Source organism: Anguilla anguilla, chromosome 4 (assembly GCF_013347855.1).
Source record: "Anguilla anguilla isolate fAngAng1 chromosome 4, fAngAng1.pri, whole genome shotgun sequence".
Taxonomy (NCBI): domain Eukaryota; kingdom Metazoa; phylum Chordata; class Actinopteri; order Anguilliformes; family Anguillidae; genus Anguilla; species Anguilla anguilla.
The window spans coordinates 32,783,038-32,800,864 of record NC_049204.1 but is presented as its reverse complement, the minus strand read 5'-3'; the positions used below and the strand labels follow the sequence as shown (position 1 = coordinate 32,800,864).

The window sequence follows — 17,827 nt, the reverse complement described above, 5'->3', positions numbered from 1 at the left end:
GAAATTGGAGGTGCTTGTGTAGCTACATCACACAGGGCTCTACACTTCCGGAGGGAGGTGCTGAAGTGGCGTACATCTGCATTATGGTGTTTTTAGGTCTTGTTTTCCTGTTTGATGTGTTTTGAGAGTGTTCTTGTGCAGGCTGCAGGTTTGTATTGCTTGCCTCACTCAAACTTAGCGCCCTACCAAAGCTGTGACATGGCATGGTGGCTTATCTCCGATTTTGCTGTGTGGATTCAAGCATAGTATGCATTAAGAACTTTGCCCCATCCCATGGAGACGGTGCCCCTTCAACACTGAGGTGCCCCACCCACAAAGGCCACTGCATCACTGGCTAACCATGAAAAGCTCCATAATTTGCAGAATTTTATTGGTGGTATAGGCCCAGCCTTATGGTTTGAGTTGAAAATAAGTTGACTAACATTTTGACAAGGTCAATTGAGTGGCTCCTGGAAACCAGAACTCTGTGGAACCACTGCTTTGGATTGCAGCATCATCAGCACACAAGTGTGGCTTAAACCCACTGAAAGTATGTGTGCTCTTCTCGAGAAAGAGACCAAAAAATGGCTTCCTGCTTGATAAGGGATAAAAATATGCGAACATCCTGCCCAGCTCAGACTGGCATGCTTTGCTGAAAAGTTGAGTCAGCTCCAGTTTTTTCCCCCTCAGTGGGGATGCTGAGGTTGTGATGTGGAAAGAAACAAGCTGCTGTTTTTGTGACCCATTTATTCGGGTGGTCATCACCGGAAGAGTTGAGATTAATGAGATGCCCTACCAGGGGGTTTTCCTGCCTCTTTCTCCCCTTTCCGTTTAGCCAAGTGCGGTTGACCCCTGAATTAGTTCAGACCGCGGCTGTAAGCACCAGCCGCTTGGCTCGGATGCAGTTCACATGCACGACTCCTCTGAAATAACTGCAGTAGCTGCGCATACTCTAGACCAGTGGTTCTTAACCTGGGTTCGGTCGAACCCTAGGGGTTCGGTCGAACCCTAGGGGTTCGGTGAGTCGGTCTCAGGGGTTCGGTGGAGCCTCCGCCGCAGAGGTCCACCCCTCAGTCTAGTCTGCAGTTAGTGGGCACACACACTATTTTTTACTAAAGAAGGGTTCGGTGAATGAGCATATGAAACTGGTGGGGTTCGGTGCCTCCAACAAGGTTAAGAACCACTGCTCTAGACTGTCCATGAGGAGAACCGAGAAGCTGTGGGAAGTTTTCCTGGGAAACGGGACGCGCTGGGAGCGATGCATCATGGGCCATGAGTGGGAAGTTCTAACCCTTGAGGTCACCTCTGTCTTCTTGGCTTTAGCTATCAGGCTGTAGAGGAGCACAGTGCAGTCTCTTTGTTTGGAGAGTGTGGGCCGGGTCTCGCGTAAATTGCCTCTTTGTTTCAGTGCAGGATTGCGTCTGCCGCCCCCTATTGTCTGGTAGTTTATCTATGGATGGCTGACGGGGGTCACAGAGGCAGAGCGAAAGAAAGTTATGTTCCTGTGATGCAACATACTTTCCAAAAAATGGTCAAATAGCCAGCGACATGTCTCATCTGGTAGACTGACGCATTCGCACTTTCATAGGCAGGCAAACTAGAGTTGTTCTGTTCCTGGACAGTCTTTACAGGTGACTGTTAGGTTCCCTTGCTCTGTGAGCCTGCGTGCATGTCTCAACCCTGTAGGTGGAGCTGATTCAGGCTTGATTACCTGATGATGCACACCTGTGTCCACTAAAGTCAACTGAATAAAGCCTGAAGACACCTTAGTTGTGGGTGCTTTTGAGAAATTCGTTTGGGAAGAGAGATTCATTTTTGACTCAGACTTTTTAAGACTCCCTTTACTTTTGTGTTTTTCAATTTTCTGCATTCACGTTTTGTTCTCTGTATGTTTTTTGTTGGTACTTTTCTGTTGTAGGTTGCAAGGGGTCAGGCAGTTTCCTTGCCCCGGTAGTGAGGTTTAGAGCTTTCTTTTAGATGAAGAGTAGCGTAGCTGTGGTCTATTTTAAGCCTGAACCATTCTGTTAGCCTACACATGATAATGTGTTCTGTTTTTTGTCTTATTGTCTGTAATAAATCTTACATTTTTGTTATTGTATGTAGATTTTGACTCCTTGCTTAGTTTGTGGCATTTGTTGACTTACTGTCTGTTGCTGTCCCCAGTTATTGGAACTCGAGTTGGCTTTTGGGAAGTAACAGTGACAGATGATAAGGCTGATGGTTCCCCCATATTGCCGTGGGTTGCTTTGACTCTGGAGTGATTGCCCAATGGCAGGAAAAGTGCGGGTGGTTAGAGCGGGGGACGGCTCTTGCAGAAAAGCACATCCAGCAGGTCATTCTGGGCTTTATTTTTTGGGGCCAGTGTACCCTGGCCTTCATCACATCACATCCTCCTCACACAGTAGCCTATATCAGAATTGTCCCAGAGCTCAAACTCGGAGCTGGTCTTGGAGTGACAGAAGTATTCTGGAGGGTAGGAGGGGGGGGGATTAAAACTCCTCTCCCCACAGACAAATGCAGTAATTGCTGTGAAGACCTCAGGTTGGAGTTGAAGCTTTTAAACTTTACGAGCCCTCTTCCTGGGCTTTCACAGGAAGTAGTTACCACTCTAATAGGCTTGTAACTCTTCAAACGTTTACGTTTAACCACCAAAGAGCACTGGTCAACTGCACTGTAAGAGCTCCATTTTAACACGTTGGGTAATTAGTCCATGGAGCTTTCATCCTTCATGCTAATAGTGAATACTTTCAGTTAAAACATTCCTGTGCAACTCTGTGATTGGTGGAAGAAATCAAGTGTTTTCATTATCCTAAGTAATACAGAAGTAGCTGGGGGTAAATGGTTTTCCTGCATGCCTTTGCTGATTGGGATAAGTATAGTTGTGTTACCATAATTCTCTACTTTCTGTAACTCCCCTTGATAGTTTTTTGCAATGACCAAATGATCCATGTCACAGTCGTGTTTGTGTCTTTTTACAAAGCATTTACAAGTCATCTTGCAATGTGTGAGGGATAAAGACTCTCCCCCAGAACCCACATCCCACATCTATTGCCCCAATTAAGTTAATTTATTACAGGTAATTTATTACATTTTAGCACACAAAGGTGCAATGCAAAGCATCACTGTGCCTGAACATCACAATGCGTGTTACAGAATTTCCCACTTGCCATAGCTTTGTTATCGTGTTCACAGTCAGTCAGCTGTTAAATCTCAGCATGAGTTCATCATTCAGTCGTCAGTTCTCCCGTTAGGCACTCCCATGGGCTACATGTGAGTGCATTCCCATAATGCAATGCACTGTTATGCTGCTCTTAGATCCATGTTCAGCACAATGCGAGTGCCTTGATTTAATATGATGCTGTTGTTAAGGCAAGTACGTTTCAGTGTAATACATGTATGCTGATGTCAAACTGGTGTGTATCTGCTGAATATTACAAAGTGTTACAGAATTTCCCACATGCCAGGATGTGGGTTCTGGGTCTTTATCCCTCACACATTTGCTGGGTCACACTTCTCTTCCTCTGTTAGCTACACTGTTGCAACTGCTTACATAGAATTGCATGTGTTTTTTAGGTGTCATTTTCCAAACGTATTTAACAATCTTATGGAGTGGAAAAACGCTGTGAGAAGTTCTAAACAAACTTTCTGAAATATTTTTCTTCAGAGTTTAAATGCCTACATTGTTGGTAGACTAAAGGGCTGTGTTCAGCCTCTAGCATTGTGGCTAAAGACTGATGACTGATTACATAATACATAGGTTATTTACTCATATTTATTTGAACGTTGAACTGGGAACTGTAATTTGTAGGTTAATGCTCCTTGTTCCTGGTCTGAACTCTGCACAGTTTCCATCAGTGCTTTATAGGAGAGGGCGTACGCCTCCCCTTAAGGGAATAATGCAGAAATGGAAGCTTACTGCATTCTTATGACTAAATTTAAAGTGAAACTATGTCTATACCTTTAACATTGTTCAAAGTGTCCTCCCTTTGCATGAGAAGAAATCCAGCCTGTATTGGCTGATGTGTTCCTGTGTTGTCTTTCTGACTTCCTAAGCTATTTTTCAGGTAACAATGGACAATCCCTTGGCACAGTTCTGGAGAAACACTAAAATAGGAGTTTATAAGATGTAGAATTTAAATTCTCCTTCAGTAGTGATCTGTTGACTTGTAAGACCAGGGATCTATCCTAACCAATACAATAATATCCCTGGTCTTTAAAGTCCATAGATCTCACAATAAGAATGTCTAAGAATGAGTAAGCTATTGTTTTTTGTTTTATGGATTGAAAGGCGGCACAGAGTTTTTTTCTAACAAAGTATTTATGTTTTTAAAGATTTTTTTCCAGTGACTGTGATAAATGATGGTAAAGGTTAAAACCCAGTAAAACCATTGCATTCACTCATGTTCTTCCTGCAGAGAAATAAATATGACTGTAGTTATCTGATGCATTATATCCTCAGTTTAGCTCTTCTGTATTTTCACTTGTCTATTTTCCAGGCATTCACGTCCTGATTTTTGATGACTGTACAATTAATTTATTTTGCAGTATGTTGGCTCATGACATTTTCTTTTTACAGATCAAAACACAACACTACAGCTTTGAAGTTGTCAGCTTTGATGTGGCACAGGTAATAGTTTTTTTTTCCCTTAAAAGGCATTCTAACCAGTTTACAAAATGCAGCTGTTCTCTTATGACACATTTTTTGATCTGTTTAATAGACTAGATATAACATTTGCTATACTTTGGAAATTCGAAGTGAAATATGATGGAGTACATGAGGTCGTGTAATCTCATGGCTCTCATTGTCTCTTATACTTGTTTGGTAAGATCTCAAAAAATTAAAAACTTGTCAAATGTCTTCAAATATTTTTCATTTTTTATGTCATAGAGGGCAGTTTTAAGAAGGGTACAATGTGAGGCACTGTTGGGCAGGGGAAAATGTTTGGCTCGGGACAATATTGGGCTGGGGACATTGTTGGGCAGGAGGCACTGTTGGGCTGGGGTCCGTGTTGCACTGGGGACAGTGTTGGACAGGGGACAGGGTCAGGCAGGGGACAGGTTTGGGCAGCAGACAGTACTGGAGAGTTGGGAAGGGTTGGACATTGTACAGTGTGCTTTTAACCTACTGACCTCCTGACGGAGTGCCTGGTTTCTGAGGCAATCCTGCTGAAGTCACACAGCCAGGATGTGAGATCTGGGGGAGAGTCTTTATCCCTCACACATCTGCTGGTCACTTCTCTTCCTCTATTAGCTACACTGTTGCAACTACTTACATAGATTTCCATGTGTTTTTTAGGTGTCATTTTCCAAACATATTTAACAATCTTATGGAGTGGAGAGAGAAGTTCTAAACATGAGTGATTATGTGACTAAATATTATTTCAAGCTTGTTAATCTTTTTGGTCTGAAATAAGCTAGATGAGAGAGAAACTGTGTGTACATTGCTAAATTACGACTTCAGTAACCTGAACTGGAAGTTGCTGGAAAGATCTGTGGCTTAAGTAATTCTGCAAAAAAATATTTTCAGCTTCATTCGTGCTCTATAAGCTCTAAGGACAATATATAAAAATGTAATGTGGATAAAATTCTCTTTTTAAAGTGAGAGCTCAGCATTGTTACAGTGAATTTTTCTGTGCTGTCCTTGCATGCTTTCTAACCGTAGCTCTGAGTCAGAAAATGACTGTGGGGCATCTCTCCAAAAATGTCCTCATAATCTGACAGGCAACGCAAAACTAGGGAGTCTGTCTCTCTACTGTTGTGTCAGGAATGCTACGGTTCCAATGAAAACCCTGCTGGGCTACAACTTTGATGGAACTGATTTCCAAATACATGCTACAATCCTGCAGCAAATGTTAACCCCGTACTTATTTTTTTGGTTCAGTATACAATATGTACATAGATGAGATGGTAGTTATTGTACATAATATAGTATCCGCTCTTGTCGGCTGCATATTGCTGCAGCATATGTCTGAGTGGAAGAAGTGGACGTCTGCCTTTGAAGCCTCTGACCTGGTAACTGTTAGGTCTGACAGTGACACAACTGTCATGCTGTGTCAGACCCTGCTATGCTAAGTGCATTGCGTATAAAAACGGCTGATGGATGTAGGATCTGCTTCCCAGACTGATAGGTCTGCGGCAGTCTGAGATGGTGGAGGACTGAAGCAATGTGTGGGACCACAGATTAAAGGAGAGGTGAAGCAATCTTATATTTCATATATTTATGGGAAAATATAAGTGAAACATTTGTAAAAATATATTACTACCTTCTGCATAATAATAATAATAATAGTACTGCAAATACGATCACCTTCTTTTAACACTTAGCCTAACATTTTCAGTTGTTTCTAGACAAAATGCTCAAAATGATTGATTTCAGCAGATACACACCAGTTTGACATCAGCATACATGTATTACACTGAAACGTACTTGCCTTAACAACAGCATCATATTAAATCAAGGCACTCGCATGGTGCCGAACATGGACCTAAGAGCAGCATAACAGTGCATTGCATTATGGGAATGCACTCACATGTAGCCCATGGGAGTGCCTAACGGGAGAACTGACGACTGAATGATGAACTCATGCTGAGATTTAACAGCTGACTGACTGTGAACACGATAACAAAGCTATGGCAAGTGGGAAATTCTGTAACACACATTGTGATGTGCAGGCACGGTGATGTTTTGCATTGCACCTTTGTGTGCTAAAATGTAATAAATTACCTGTAATAAATTAACTTAATCGGGGCAATAGATCTTCTTGTTGCTCGTAGTGGAAAGATGCCTGTTGTGTGCGATCCTGGAGTCTTTTGTTTTCTACTTGTATTTGCTAGTGGTTGTGTTAAAATAAACATTTCTTTTGAGCTGCTTGCTAGGATTAGGGTTAAGGCTCAATGATTGGGCCTGCATTGTGTTCTGCATTGACCCTCCCATGATGCATTGAGGGAAAATATGAATAAATTGTTAGTGTTTGTGTTTGCTTATTTGCTTATTGCCTTATTGTGTGCTGATTCTGAGAGTGTAGTATTCCCATGAAGTCTGCAGCTGTGCCGTGCGGTTGACATTTTTGGGCTCCATTCAGCTCCAGATGTTTAGCTTGTACTGTTTACGAGGTGGCAGCTCTTTCCTCAAGTGACGTGATTTGTGAGTGTTGTGAAAAGTAGAGTCTCTACAGCACACTGTATAAGAGGAATCGCTCGCAGTTTTCTCTCCCCGTAAGTGCTTCACTCCATTGATGTCCTGCCAGTCATTTTTCCTCATAGGTCAACTGCCATTCCACAGGAAATGGACTATGCTGTTGGGCCTGTTCCTCAGACTCCCTTCTTTTTTAATATACATATTTCTTTCCTATCTGTAAAGACTAAAACTGAAGCTGGAGCAGGGGTGCACAACAAGGGCCAATCCATTTCAGGATTTTGTGCCAACATTTCCCAACATTTATTGAATTGGCCCAATCATATCTTGATCTGACATGCGTATAAGCACCAGCTAGACTCACAGTCTGCCAGTTTATCCGAGATTTCACTGTGCTCAAGTACAGGAGTGAAGCAGCATAGTTTATAGAGCTGTAAGAAATGGTAATCAGTTGGAACAAAAACCAGCACGCAGATCGGCCCTCCAGGACCGGAGTTGTGCACCCCTGAGCTAGAGCTACAGATGACAAATAGTTATTGACAAATTAATAGTTAATGAAATCATTGAAAATGGCTGCCTTTTACTGAGGCATCATTTTCAGATTGATGCCTTTGTAAAAGGGCTAACAATCTCATGAGATAAAATAGGGGTAAGAAAAAGCCATATTCTGTAGGCTGAGAGGCACGTCATTATGCTTGACACATACTCTTTAACATACTTGAGGCATTCTCTATGTATTGTAAAATATGTTCAGAGATGGGTAGATATAACTGTGGAAATAAAGTTTTGCATAGTCAAGCTGCCGTATGAGTCGTATGAGAAGTTGTGTAATATAAAATAAAGTGTGTGTGTTGTGGTGTGATTTCAGGCCTGTAGTTTCTGGTTGCTTGGTCTGTCTGTCTAATCCCTCTCTCCCCCTCTCTCCCTTTCTTCCTCAGCGCTGAATCCAGTCAAAGATGACGGATGAAGTGATAGTCATCGCTAAGTTTGACTACGTGGCACAGCAGGACCAGGAGCTGGACATCAAGAAGAATGAGAGACTGTGGCTCCTGGACGACTCCAAGTCATGGTGGCGGGTTCGTAACGCCACCAACAAGACAGGATTTGTACCTTCCAACTACGTTGAAAGGAAAAACAGCGCCAGGAAGGCCTCCATCGTGCAAAACCTGAAGGATACTTTAGGTAGTGGATTTTTTTTCAGTTTTAGAAGTATTTCTCTATGTTTATGCCATCAGTGTTGTAGAGTCACCTTAGAGTTTTTTAGTCGATTTAAGTTTTAAAACTGTGACTTTTGCGAAGGTGACTTACGGAAAATGTTTGGTTGGGCATATGAAGTTCATTCCAAACAGATAACCTACTCAGGGGGGAAAGATCAATTATAAACAAAGTGCTTTCACTGGATTCATGATATGGTCTGTAGACTTTGCGATGTCCCGTTCAAGTAGAAATATTTCACACGCTACTTAAAATCTACATGCCAAATTTCCTAATTTGTGTGTTAGCTGAAGCACTATTGTCTATTATCTGTTATCTTGCATCATTACAATGTGTGGTTTGGTTTGAAACATGTCTGGGGAGACATGTTTCAAACCAAATGAACTGCATTTAGCAGCACTCATTTAGCAGCACTAGGAACTACAGAGCGATATTTAGGTCAGAATTTTGGTATCTGACCACAGAGTAGATGCAGAGGAAGTCAACCCCCAGCTCTGTAAGCACAGATGCATTTCAAATAAATAACATCGCTTAAGCCTGCAAGTACCCCTTCCTGTAAAACCTCAGAGGCTGAAGCTGCTTGTCCAAATCTTACTGTGTAAAACTGCTCTGCTCTCCTCTTCATCGACTCCTCAGGTAGGGTCATGGTTTTGTTCCTTTTTCTCTTCTCGGGTACTTTATTGCAATATCACTGGAACAGGTACACTACTCTCTTTCAGCCCAGAATGCAAGGTGTGGCATTGTCACAGATGCCATTCCTGTCTGGTACTTTGTGATGGTGAGACTAAATTGTTCTCAGGCATCAGTGTGCATTCACAATTCAGGAATAGGTGCAAAGGGTGCTTCCCTTTTTTTGTCCTTCAGGGTAAATTTATGAAGATAAGCTCTCAGGCCTGGAAATGGTGTAAATTAGGGTATATTCTTGCTGTCAACAAAAATGTCAAAATCCTGAACTTGAAAAATTTAAGCAGATTGTTTTTTTTTTTTTAGATGTTGAGCCTTTCTTTTTTAAATGGTGCATGCAATAATAACTGTGCATTAATGTTCTCTCATTATGAATGCTCCCTTTAAAACCCATTTATCTGTGTCTCCCACTTAACCTCTTATCTCAGTTTTTAAATATTTGAGTTGCTGCTAATTTTATGCTTAAAATGTCCTACTTAGCATTATTAAAACTAATGGCAAAGTTCCTACAGTTTCCCAATTGTCTATGAAGTATGTCTGATGTTACAAAGACAAGACCTGGGTGAGTTTCTTTGTGTGCCTCTTGAAATGGCGGCACTTATGTATCGTCTTATTCTGATCATTGCCATCACAAGATGGTGGGGTATTGAGTTGGACGTGCTTGATGATAAGCTTAGCGATTGTGTTTATTCAGTCTGGGGGGGTTGCAGAAACTGTGTTCTTGTGTGTTCGTGTCTCACATGATCAGCTTGATATCATTGCCGGAAATTGGGGAGAGTGAGATTTTAGCTTTGGGGCACCCAGACTAGCGCCGCCTTACAATGCAGCTGGGCACAAGGCAAATCATCACTTTCCAAGGTCATTAGCATGTGATCCTCTGGCCAGATGTGTGAATGAGAGTGTTTATGTTCAATTTCCTGCAATATGCAGGACATGGCTAAGCTTGCCATCGGACAGGCTTCTATTTGTCGCTGGTAGTTTTCATGGTAACTCTCTCTATTCTCTGAATGATAAAAAAACTGTCATTTCTTTCTCTTCCAATACAAGCTGTCCTGAATCTTTTTTCTTTTTTTTTTGCAAAACATTCCTAAAGTAATCCACCTGTACAAATAATGTAGAAACAAGATTTCTCCTTCAATTATAATATGTGGAAGTATTTGATTTACTGGAATATCTTCTGGATAACTTCTCTAATTCTCTAGTCAGAATACCTGAAACCTAAAGTGAATTTAAAAATTACCCAATTTAACAGTAAAAATGTACTCCTTTTAATTCAATGCATATGTTGTTCCACGTGTTTTTTGTGGCATAACTACATATGGCTTGATTGGATTTCATGAGTGTTAAATTGGATGTCTGTCATGCTCTGCAAATTCTCTCTTCCGATTTGTCATTGCAATACAATTCTCAAGTGTTTTAGTCATCCTCGTCTACGCATAACGGACAATTACTTTGCTGTGAACCATGGGAGCATACAGCAAGGCAAACATGTAAACTGCTGAATGCTCTGTGTTTTGAGATAAAATGGAAAAGGTAATTTGAAATAAGTAAAAAGACAGTGATAAGTTGCTATGAGCACAAATACAAATTTCCATTTGCCATTAAACAGGAGTGGAGTTCTTATCTTGTTATCTACAGGTGATAAGAATACCATTTTTGTGATGTTTTTTCTTTTTTAAATGCTCTTTTTAGATGCAACTTAGTGGCCTCTTAGGAATACTCAACACTTAAGAACTAACATTTTAGATGTATAACAAGAGTTTGTATGTACTTTACATTCTTCTGATGTTCTGTAAGTCACCCCGGTTACGGTTATCTGCCAGATTTAATGGCAATAATAATCTGAAGCGCATTTGAAAACGAGGTCACTTCCTGTGACCTGCGGCCATTTCCTTCTCTGCAAACGAGCAGCACATCATCTGGTTTTGAATCCCCGCTCATTGAATCCCTGCTTATCCTGGCGTGTCATTGGGTAGGCTGCGGAGAGAGGGCTTTCCCCAGAGCCGCTCTGTTTTCCCACTCTTCTGAATAATCACTGCGTGACCAGATTACTGACAGCCGGTTGCTTTAACGTCTCCGGGAACTGCCGGACATTGAACTCAGAGATCGACTCCAAGGAGAGCGGGGCATTCCTGGAAAGGAGCAGCTGTTTTCTGGTTAGAGCTGACTGGTTAAACGTGAATGGTGACACAGTGCACGTAGCACCATTTAAAGCCTACAACACTGGTAGGGGACTGCTGTAGTTTGTGTAAAGCACGTGCAAAGAAGACTTCAAACGGAATGGGAATTTCAAGTGTGTGCTTGTTTGTGTATGCGTATGGGTGCATTTGTGTGTGTGTGCTTGCATGCGAGCGTGCACGTTTCGGATGACTAATATCAGAACGACTGTTCTAAATGATTAGAACGTAGAAAACCCAAATAGTTGGATAGACAGTCGGCAGATAGACCGAGAGGTCGTGGAATTAGTAAAATTCTTCAAAGGCTTCCTGGAGCCTGGTTAGATGCATTCCGTCTCGGATTCAAGGACAGGGAGAGGGAGAGAGAGGGAGCGAGAGGGAGCGAGAGAGTGTGGGGGCAGGCCAGAGGATACGGAATTTCAGAGGAGGCCCCTCTGCTTCCCATTGGCTGGTGGGAGTCACATGGTCAGGGTGTGGAGCTTCTCTTCTATGAGCTGTGGACTTGGAAGTTGACATGGATTAGCTCTGCAGCGGCAGTAGGAAGCGAGGAGCCGACAGGAGAATCCAAAATGGATATGACAAACCTCTTCAAACATTTCTTCCGTGAGTTGGGCTCTTCTCTACCCCGTCAAACTTTTCTTTCTCTTGTTTCAAAGCTCAAATAACGTGGGTTGAAAAGTTTTTTCCCCTCCCTTTCTTTTTTTTGTACATGTAACACTTCCAAGTTCTTGCTTCTTTTTACAACTTTGCGTGAAAACTGTCAGAGTTATTCTTTTGCTCAGAAGTGTTTGTGTGCGGTTGTGCCTGAAGGAGATGGAGATCTTGTCAGTGCTCTTTGTTGAAAATATAATGCAGTTAATAGTCTTGGGCTGGGTGAGAAAAGAGTGTTTTCACAGCCCTGATGATGGCTGTATGAACTGGGTGGATGTGGCTTAGAGAGCCAGCTGTTGAAGCCTGTAATTGTGCATACATTCCACGTACACTGCAATCAATACTGCTGTAAATGTGTCCCTCACCCCCCGCCCCAACCGACATATGCTGTGGGTTGCTACAGGATTATATTCCAGAACGACCATCTGTACAGAGTGATTTTAATTCAGTACGTTGTTGACGTTGTTGAAACAGTCATTTAGAAGGGTAGCATTTTTATACTGAATTGCGCCATGGGAAATACTATTTGCTAGTTGTATGTACTTTCATGATGTATACATTTCGCATATATTGTGTATATATTTTACAGTTTGCAAGAATACCTTTTCTTGGTGATTGCTATGTATTTCAACCTAATAAGAATCGGATGTTTAGGAGAGTCCTGAGTTTAGTTTTGGACACATTTCCATTGGTAATCAGAACTGATTGGGCGGGTTTGCTCCCATCCCCGATGATTGATTGGAGGCGCTTATCTGAACATCGAGCAGATATCATTGGAATGTCACAGCGGCGCATCTCCGGGGGCATGGGGTTTTGCGCAGCCAGATTGACACAGGTTTCATAGGTCAATGTTTGGAATCGCACAAACCGTACGGACTAATCGCTACTGTCTCCTGTCTCCAGGTGGAGAGCAAAGGTTTGATGTTGGGGGTGGGGGTGGAGGTGTGGGGTTGTGTTGACTTGCGGCCAGGGAAGCGCAGCGCTGTGGGATGGACGAGGTGCTCTTAAGCCTCTGGCCGCCGAACGGCAAAAAGCTGCCCTGCGTGTACACTTCAGAGCCATTAGCCTTTTTCCTCTCTGCGTTGTTTTCCCGCCCTTCTCTTCCCTTCCCAGGGAGCGGAAGCTGTCTAATTCGAGACAGATTTCTGCCAGATCCCTGGAGGGGCGAAGCCGGAGGAAGTGGAGAGACCGAGGCTGTTGAATCACGGCCGTCTGACGCACTGCCTGTCTCTCTCTCTCTCCCTCACTCTTCTTTTCTCTCTCCCTCGGTCTCTATTTCTTGGTCTTGTGCTCTCCCTTCTTTATTGAGTTTGTCTTGCATTCTCTCTCTGTGTCTGGCTTTGTCTCTGATTCAGTTTGTGTTGTTTTTCTACTGCGCAGATGTCTGAGAAAGCGTCAGTATGTTATGACTTGGCAGGGCGAAGCGGGTGGGATTATTGACAAAAGCAGCATTGGGAGCCATTTACTCCTCTCTATTCAATGTGTTTGTGCTCAGACTATCCCTTTTACTTTTGTTGCTTCAGTGAAATCTTCTTTTTGAACACTTCGCTGGAAAATCTATGAGCCAGATCTTTGCACATAAGGAAACAAGGGCTTCTTTTTGTGAAGTGCAGCCACCTTCATTTACATGCTTATGCGGAGAAGAAGCGAACTAGACCTGCCGAACATGGAGGCCCGGACCTAGTCCGATCCATGTAGGAGTAGCCAGAACTTCAGTCTAGCAAAGCCTGTTCTCTCTTTTGTTGTTAAACTCACAAGGCATGAACCACATGGTAATGTACTCCAGGAACGTCCATTGTTGTCTGTGTGTTTCAATTATTAAGATGTCAACACGTAACGTCTCACAGGCGCGAAATCCCCAACATTCCCTATAAGCATGGAAAAGAAAAAAAGAAACTTGTTCTCCCCGGGGGGGGCGGGGGCTTGACCACAACCGTGTGTTTAGTGTGGTGAGTCTGCAGGTGTCTGAAGGTTCCATGCCCTGGGGGGGGTGGTGGATGTAACCGCAAAGCTGCGCGCTCGTCCAGACAGCGCTCCAGTTCCGAGACGCCGGCACACAAACGCGAACGTGTTTGCGCTCAGGAGCCCTCTGATGTTCGAGATGTCTTCAGTTGAAAGAGTTTGTTTTCGCAGCGGCTTTTATCAGACTGCTGCAGCTGCGGCGGGGCGTAATTGAAGCTCTCGGGTTCTTCTTGAAGTACTTTTCTCCATCCCACCTCCCACGGACTTCTGGGGTTGGTGGCCACCTTGTAGTTCTTTTTTAAATGAAATGCCAACGAATCCAGGGTATCCTCCATGCACTCCTGTGTGTTAGCCTTGTGGAGGCCAGAGGACAGCCAGGCAAGCGTGTTGCTGTGCTGTGGGTTGTTCTGAAACCCCAGTCCCCCGTGGACATGAGGAACAGATTTTTTTTGGAAGGCCAGCTCAGTATATTTTTTTTTACATTTTGTCTACATCTGTGCAAATTTGAACATCTAGATCAAATCTTTCTCTTTGAGAACAGCTCAAGTGCATCAGAGGGGTTTGTTAATCAGTGTACCATGTCAAATGGTGGATTGCTCAGTAAGAGGGCGTTTTTCTTCAGAGGGTTGGGCTAATGGAGCACAGCTTTCCTGAGTTATGCTGGAGACGAGGCACACGGGCCGAATTACAAATGGGCCCTCTGTCTGCCGCGCCCTGATTTCTGCCTAAATGAGTGCTCTGTTTCGTGTTCTAGTGCTGTTTGAGATCATGGCCACCTGCATGTGATTCGGGCCTTTAGAAACCTCTTTAGGTGAATGAGGGTCAAAGAGGCCTGTTGCCATGACAACAGTTGTGCGGGCACTGATAATTCCTGCAGTTCGCCCCGGCTCTTTGTTAGCTTCACGTTGTCATTTGGGATGGAGCCGCTACCAGAACAGGCAAAAAAAAGTGAATGCGTTTTTCCAATTCCTTTCATCTCCTTGACAGCTGAACTGGAGAGTTGTAGAGCGATGGGGTCCCTGATGTGGTTTATAAAAAACATAGATAGGCAGGATCTGAAAAATGGCAGAGGGGAGGGGGGAATTGTTTCCCAGTTTTAGTGCTTATAATTCCCTGTTCCATGTAAACCTGAAAAACTTTTCAGGGCTTCGATTTCAGTGGTTTTTACAGGTGCAACAGTACTTTTGCAATTATAACAACAACTATATATATATCTTACCGGGTGCTTTATCTGTAATGTCCTCAGGAGATTAAACTTTGTGTGGATTAAATGTATTTTTCATGTTCTTCATGTGTTTGTTTAGATATTTACACAACCAAGTCAGTTTATGTATGCTGCTCAGGCTCAATATCATGAAGTGCCTGGGAATGGAACCTGGAACCTTGTGGTCATAAGTCCAGTTTAATTAATCCACATGTCTACCACACTGCTGTACATCTTTAAATCAAAATATTCCCCTTTTTTGAACAGTACATATGTCAGAACTTAGACATGCAGCCAGTGGTTTAGAACCCCCTTTGAATATTTTTGCAGGGAATAAGGATGTTCTGGAATTTGGGAAATAGCTAATCTCCGACCGCCCGGCTTGCTTATTGTTTTATGCAGAGGAGGAGCCAGGAAATTAAGGGAAGTTGCAGGATGGTGAGTGTGAGCGACAGAGGAAACGCAACAAAAGCAGGGAGCATAGTATTAATAGCTGCCTGGCCCCTGCATTGTCCACTAATGCAGAGGTCAGTAGCTTCATCATCCACAAATAGTGCCAAGCGAATAACCAACATTTATGTATTTACGTTTGAATGATTGATCGATCAACGTCCGTTAGATTATTTGAATTGTCTTAATTTGGTGGATAAACAGTGTTTTTTTTTTTCTCCAAGCTCGGTTTTTTTTTTGTTTTTGTTATTTATAGTTTTTAAAAGGCAGCTACTTAATTAATTTATGCAAGTGATTTGCTGTAATATACAGTCACACATTGGAGCCTTTGGAAATACTGTAGATTAAAATTTTTAAAGCTTTTTAAAAAGTTAGTGTTCAACATATTCAATAAAAAATTGAGAATTTCAATTGTCATTAAGAAATCGAATAATTGAGCTTATTAATGCTGTCCTCTTCCTTTATTTTGCTTGTTCTCTGAATCTGTCAGTGATTTTGAATACTTGAAGAAATTCACCCCTTCACATAAGTGGTGAATTGAAACAAAAAAAGCCTGCATCCAGCTTCCATGATTTATGGCTGAGATCTGTGGCTCCTGCCCAGAACTCCCTGCTAGTAGAAAATAGATGGGAAGGGAGTTCCTGGCCTTGCTTACGTTCACTCTCTTCCAGCAGGCACAGGCAACAGACTCATTTCCCATGATGCAGTGGACAGCTGCAGATGGGCTTGAACAAGACAGGATGGAGGAACTGTAGGGAGGGTTCATTGCCTGCCTGGGTAGATGAGAAAGCCACCAGAAATCATGATCACAAGTAAATTTAGTGACCGTTTTTCAGCTGTCTGGCAGTCCCCAGGTTATGAGCATGAATCAGCCTTGCTGCCATGAAGGATGCCCGTATGTTTACACCTGGTGTTAACATGAGTCCTCAGCAGTCGGATTTCATGCAGATCGGGCTAAGCCACATAAAAATACAGGTGTAAATGCACCCAAGATGCAGTGGATATCTGATGTCCCAAACCTCTTCAGGAGGTGGTCACATTTGAGACACATTTGACCACGTTGCTAAACTAGTGTAATGCAATTACATCTCTGATCCACATGCATGGGCGGAGGTGAAACTTCACGCAAATTGCAGATAGTCGGGGAAGTGCATGCCCGACTATCTGCAATTTGCGATGGAAAAATAAATCCGTTCTCAATGCGGACTCAATAGACGCATGTTGTCGTGAATGGCCACAATTTGGGTGAGAGAAACATATCAATGCCAGGTGTAAACATGGCCTGTGTTTCACTTGTCTTGCATGAGTGTGACTCGGGCATGTTTGCGTATAGAAGTTTTAAGGCCGTACCTTGGCCTGAGGTCTAGGGACCAGGGCTCTGATGTTTGAGTTCTGCCGCGTCATCCTTGAACATTTTAATGTGTGAGAAGAAGGATTTTTTCCAATGCTCATGGTCATGGACCATTGTTTCAAATGCCAAGAGGAAGACTGTGTTGTAATGGGAAGTAGCATTTTTACTGTGTACATCCAATTTAATATTTCTCTTGAGATTTCTCTTTGCATAAGTTATATAAAATGGAGAATTACATTCTGGCTCCCATTATTGTTAAATGAAAAATGCAAAGTATGATTTTTTTCTTTCATATGCCAGTCCCAGATTTTTTTAAGGTCGGATGGTGACTTGTAGAGGCAGTGCTGTGTCCTGACATGTTTTTTTTTTCTATTTTTTTGGTGGGGGGCGGGGGTGAGGGGGTGGGGGGAGGGGTGGCGTTGTGGGATGTAACACCTGGCTGCGCGCAGGGAAACACAGGAAACCGCTTCACTGGAAGATCTGGGGTCGAACCTTGTAATTTGCTGTCTCTCTGTGACCTGGGACATCCTCTGCTTCTGTGTGTTGCGCGCACCTCGTGTTTGCAAGGTATGGTTTCCCCCACCAGCCCCTTCTCTGTGAGACTGTTGCGGGGCAGCCGTCTCTATTCAAAACCTGCGGTGCGTTTCACGCTCCCATCCGAGCTACGGTAGCATGTGACGCTCTCACAGTGTTGCTACTGTGGTTGAGAGCTTTGCATGTGAATCGCAGTAGCTGCGTATGTCTCAGTGTGGAACACTGGCACCCATCCCCTTATCTTTGATATTCCAGTAGCTGCTATCGCGTTTTGAATGTATATCCTGTCATTGTGATGCGTAGTGCCTGGAATAGGAAGCCGATTTTGATGTGATTTTGCTGTACATGTGCCACTGTGTAGCTCGTTTGTGATTAATGTGCTTCTTTGATCAGGGCTGCAGGATTGACAAAACCACCGGACGTTTTATGCACACCTACTTCCCCTCCAGCACTATGTTACTTTAAATAGTGTGAGGTGAAGAAAT

At 43.0% G+C, this 17,827-nt stretch overlaps 1 protein-coding gene across 4 annotated transcripts in view; it reads left to right on the top strand.

Annotated features, from left to right (window-relative positions):
* The window catches only part of nck1b (NCK adaptor protein 1b), a 43,375-nt gene that overhangs the window by 15,694 nt on the left and 9,854 nt on the right, over positions 1–17,827 (top strand). Inside the window, exons 2-3 of one of the 4 annotated variants that reach the window (XM_035414848.1) lie at positions 4,556–4,606; positions 8,053–8,296. In XM_035414848.1, the coding sequence (XP_035270739.1) occupies positions 8,071–8,296 (226 nt within the window). In that variant the 5' untranslated portion in view covers positions 4,556–4,606; positions 8,053–8,070. Of the gene's footprint in view, positions 1–4,555; positions 4,607–8,052; positions 8,297–8,355; positions 8,966–10,836; positions 11,794–17,827 lie in introns of those variants that run through there. The other 3 variants (XM_035414850.1, XM_035414852.1, XM_035414851.1) reach the window with 3 other exon arrangements.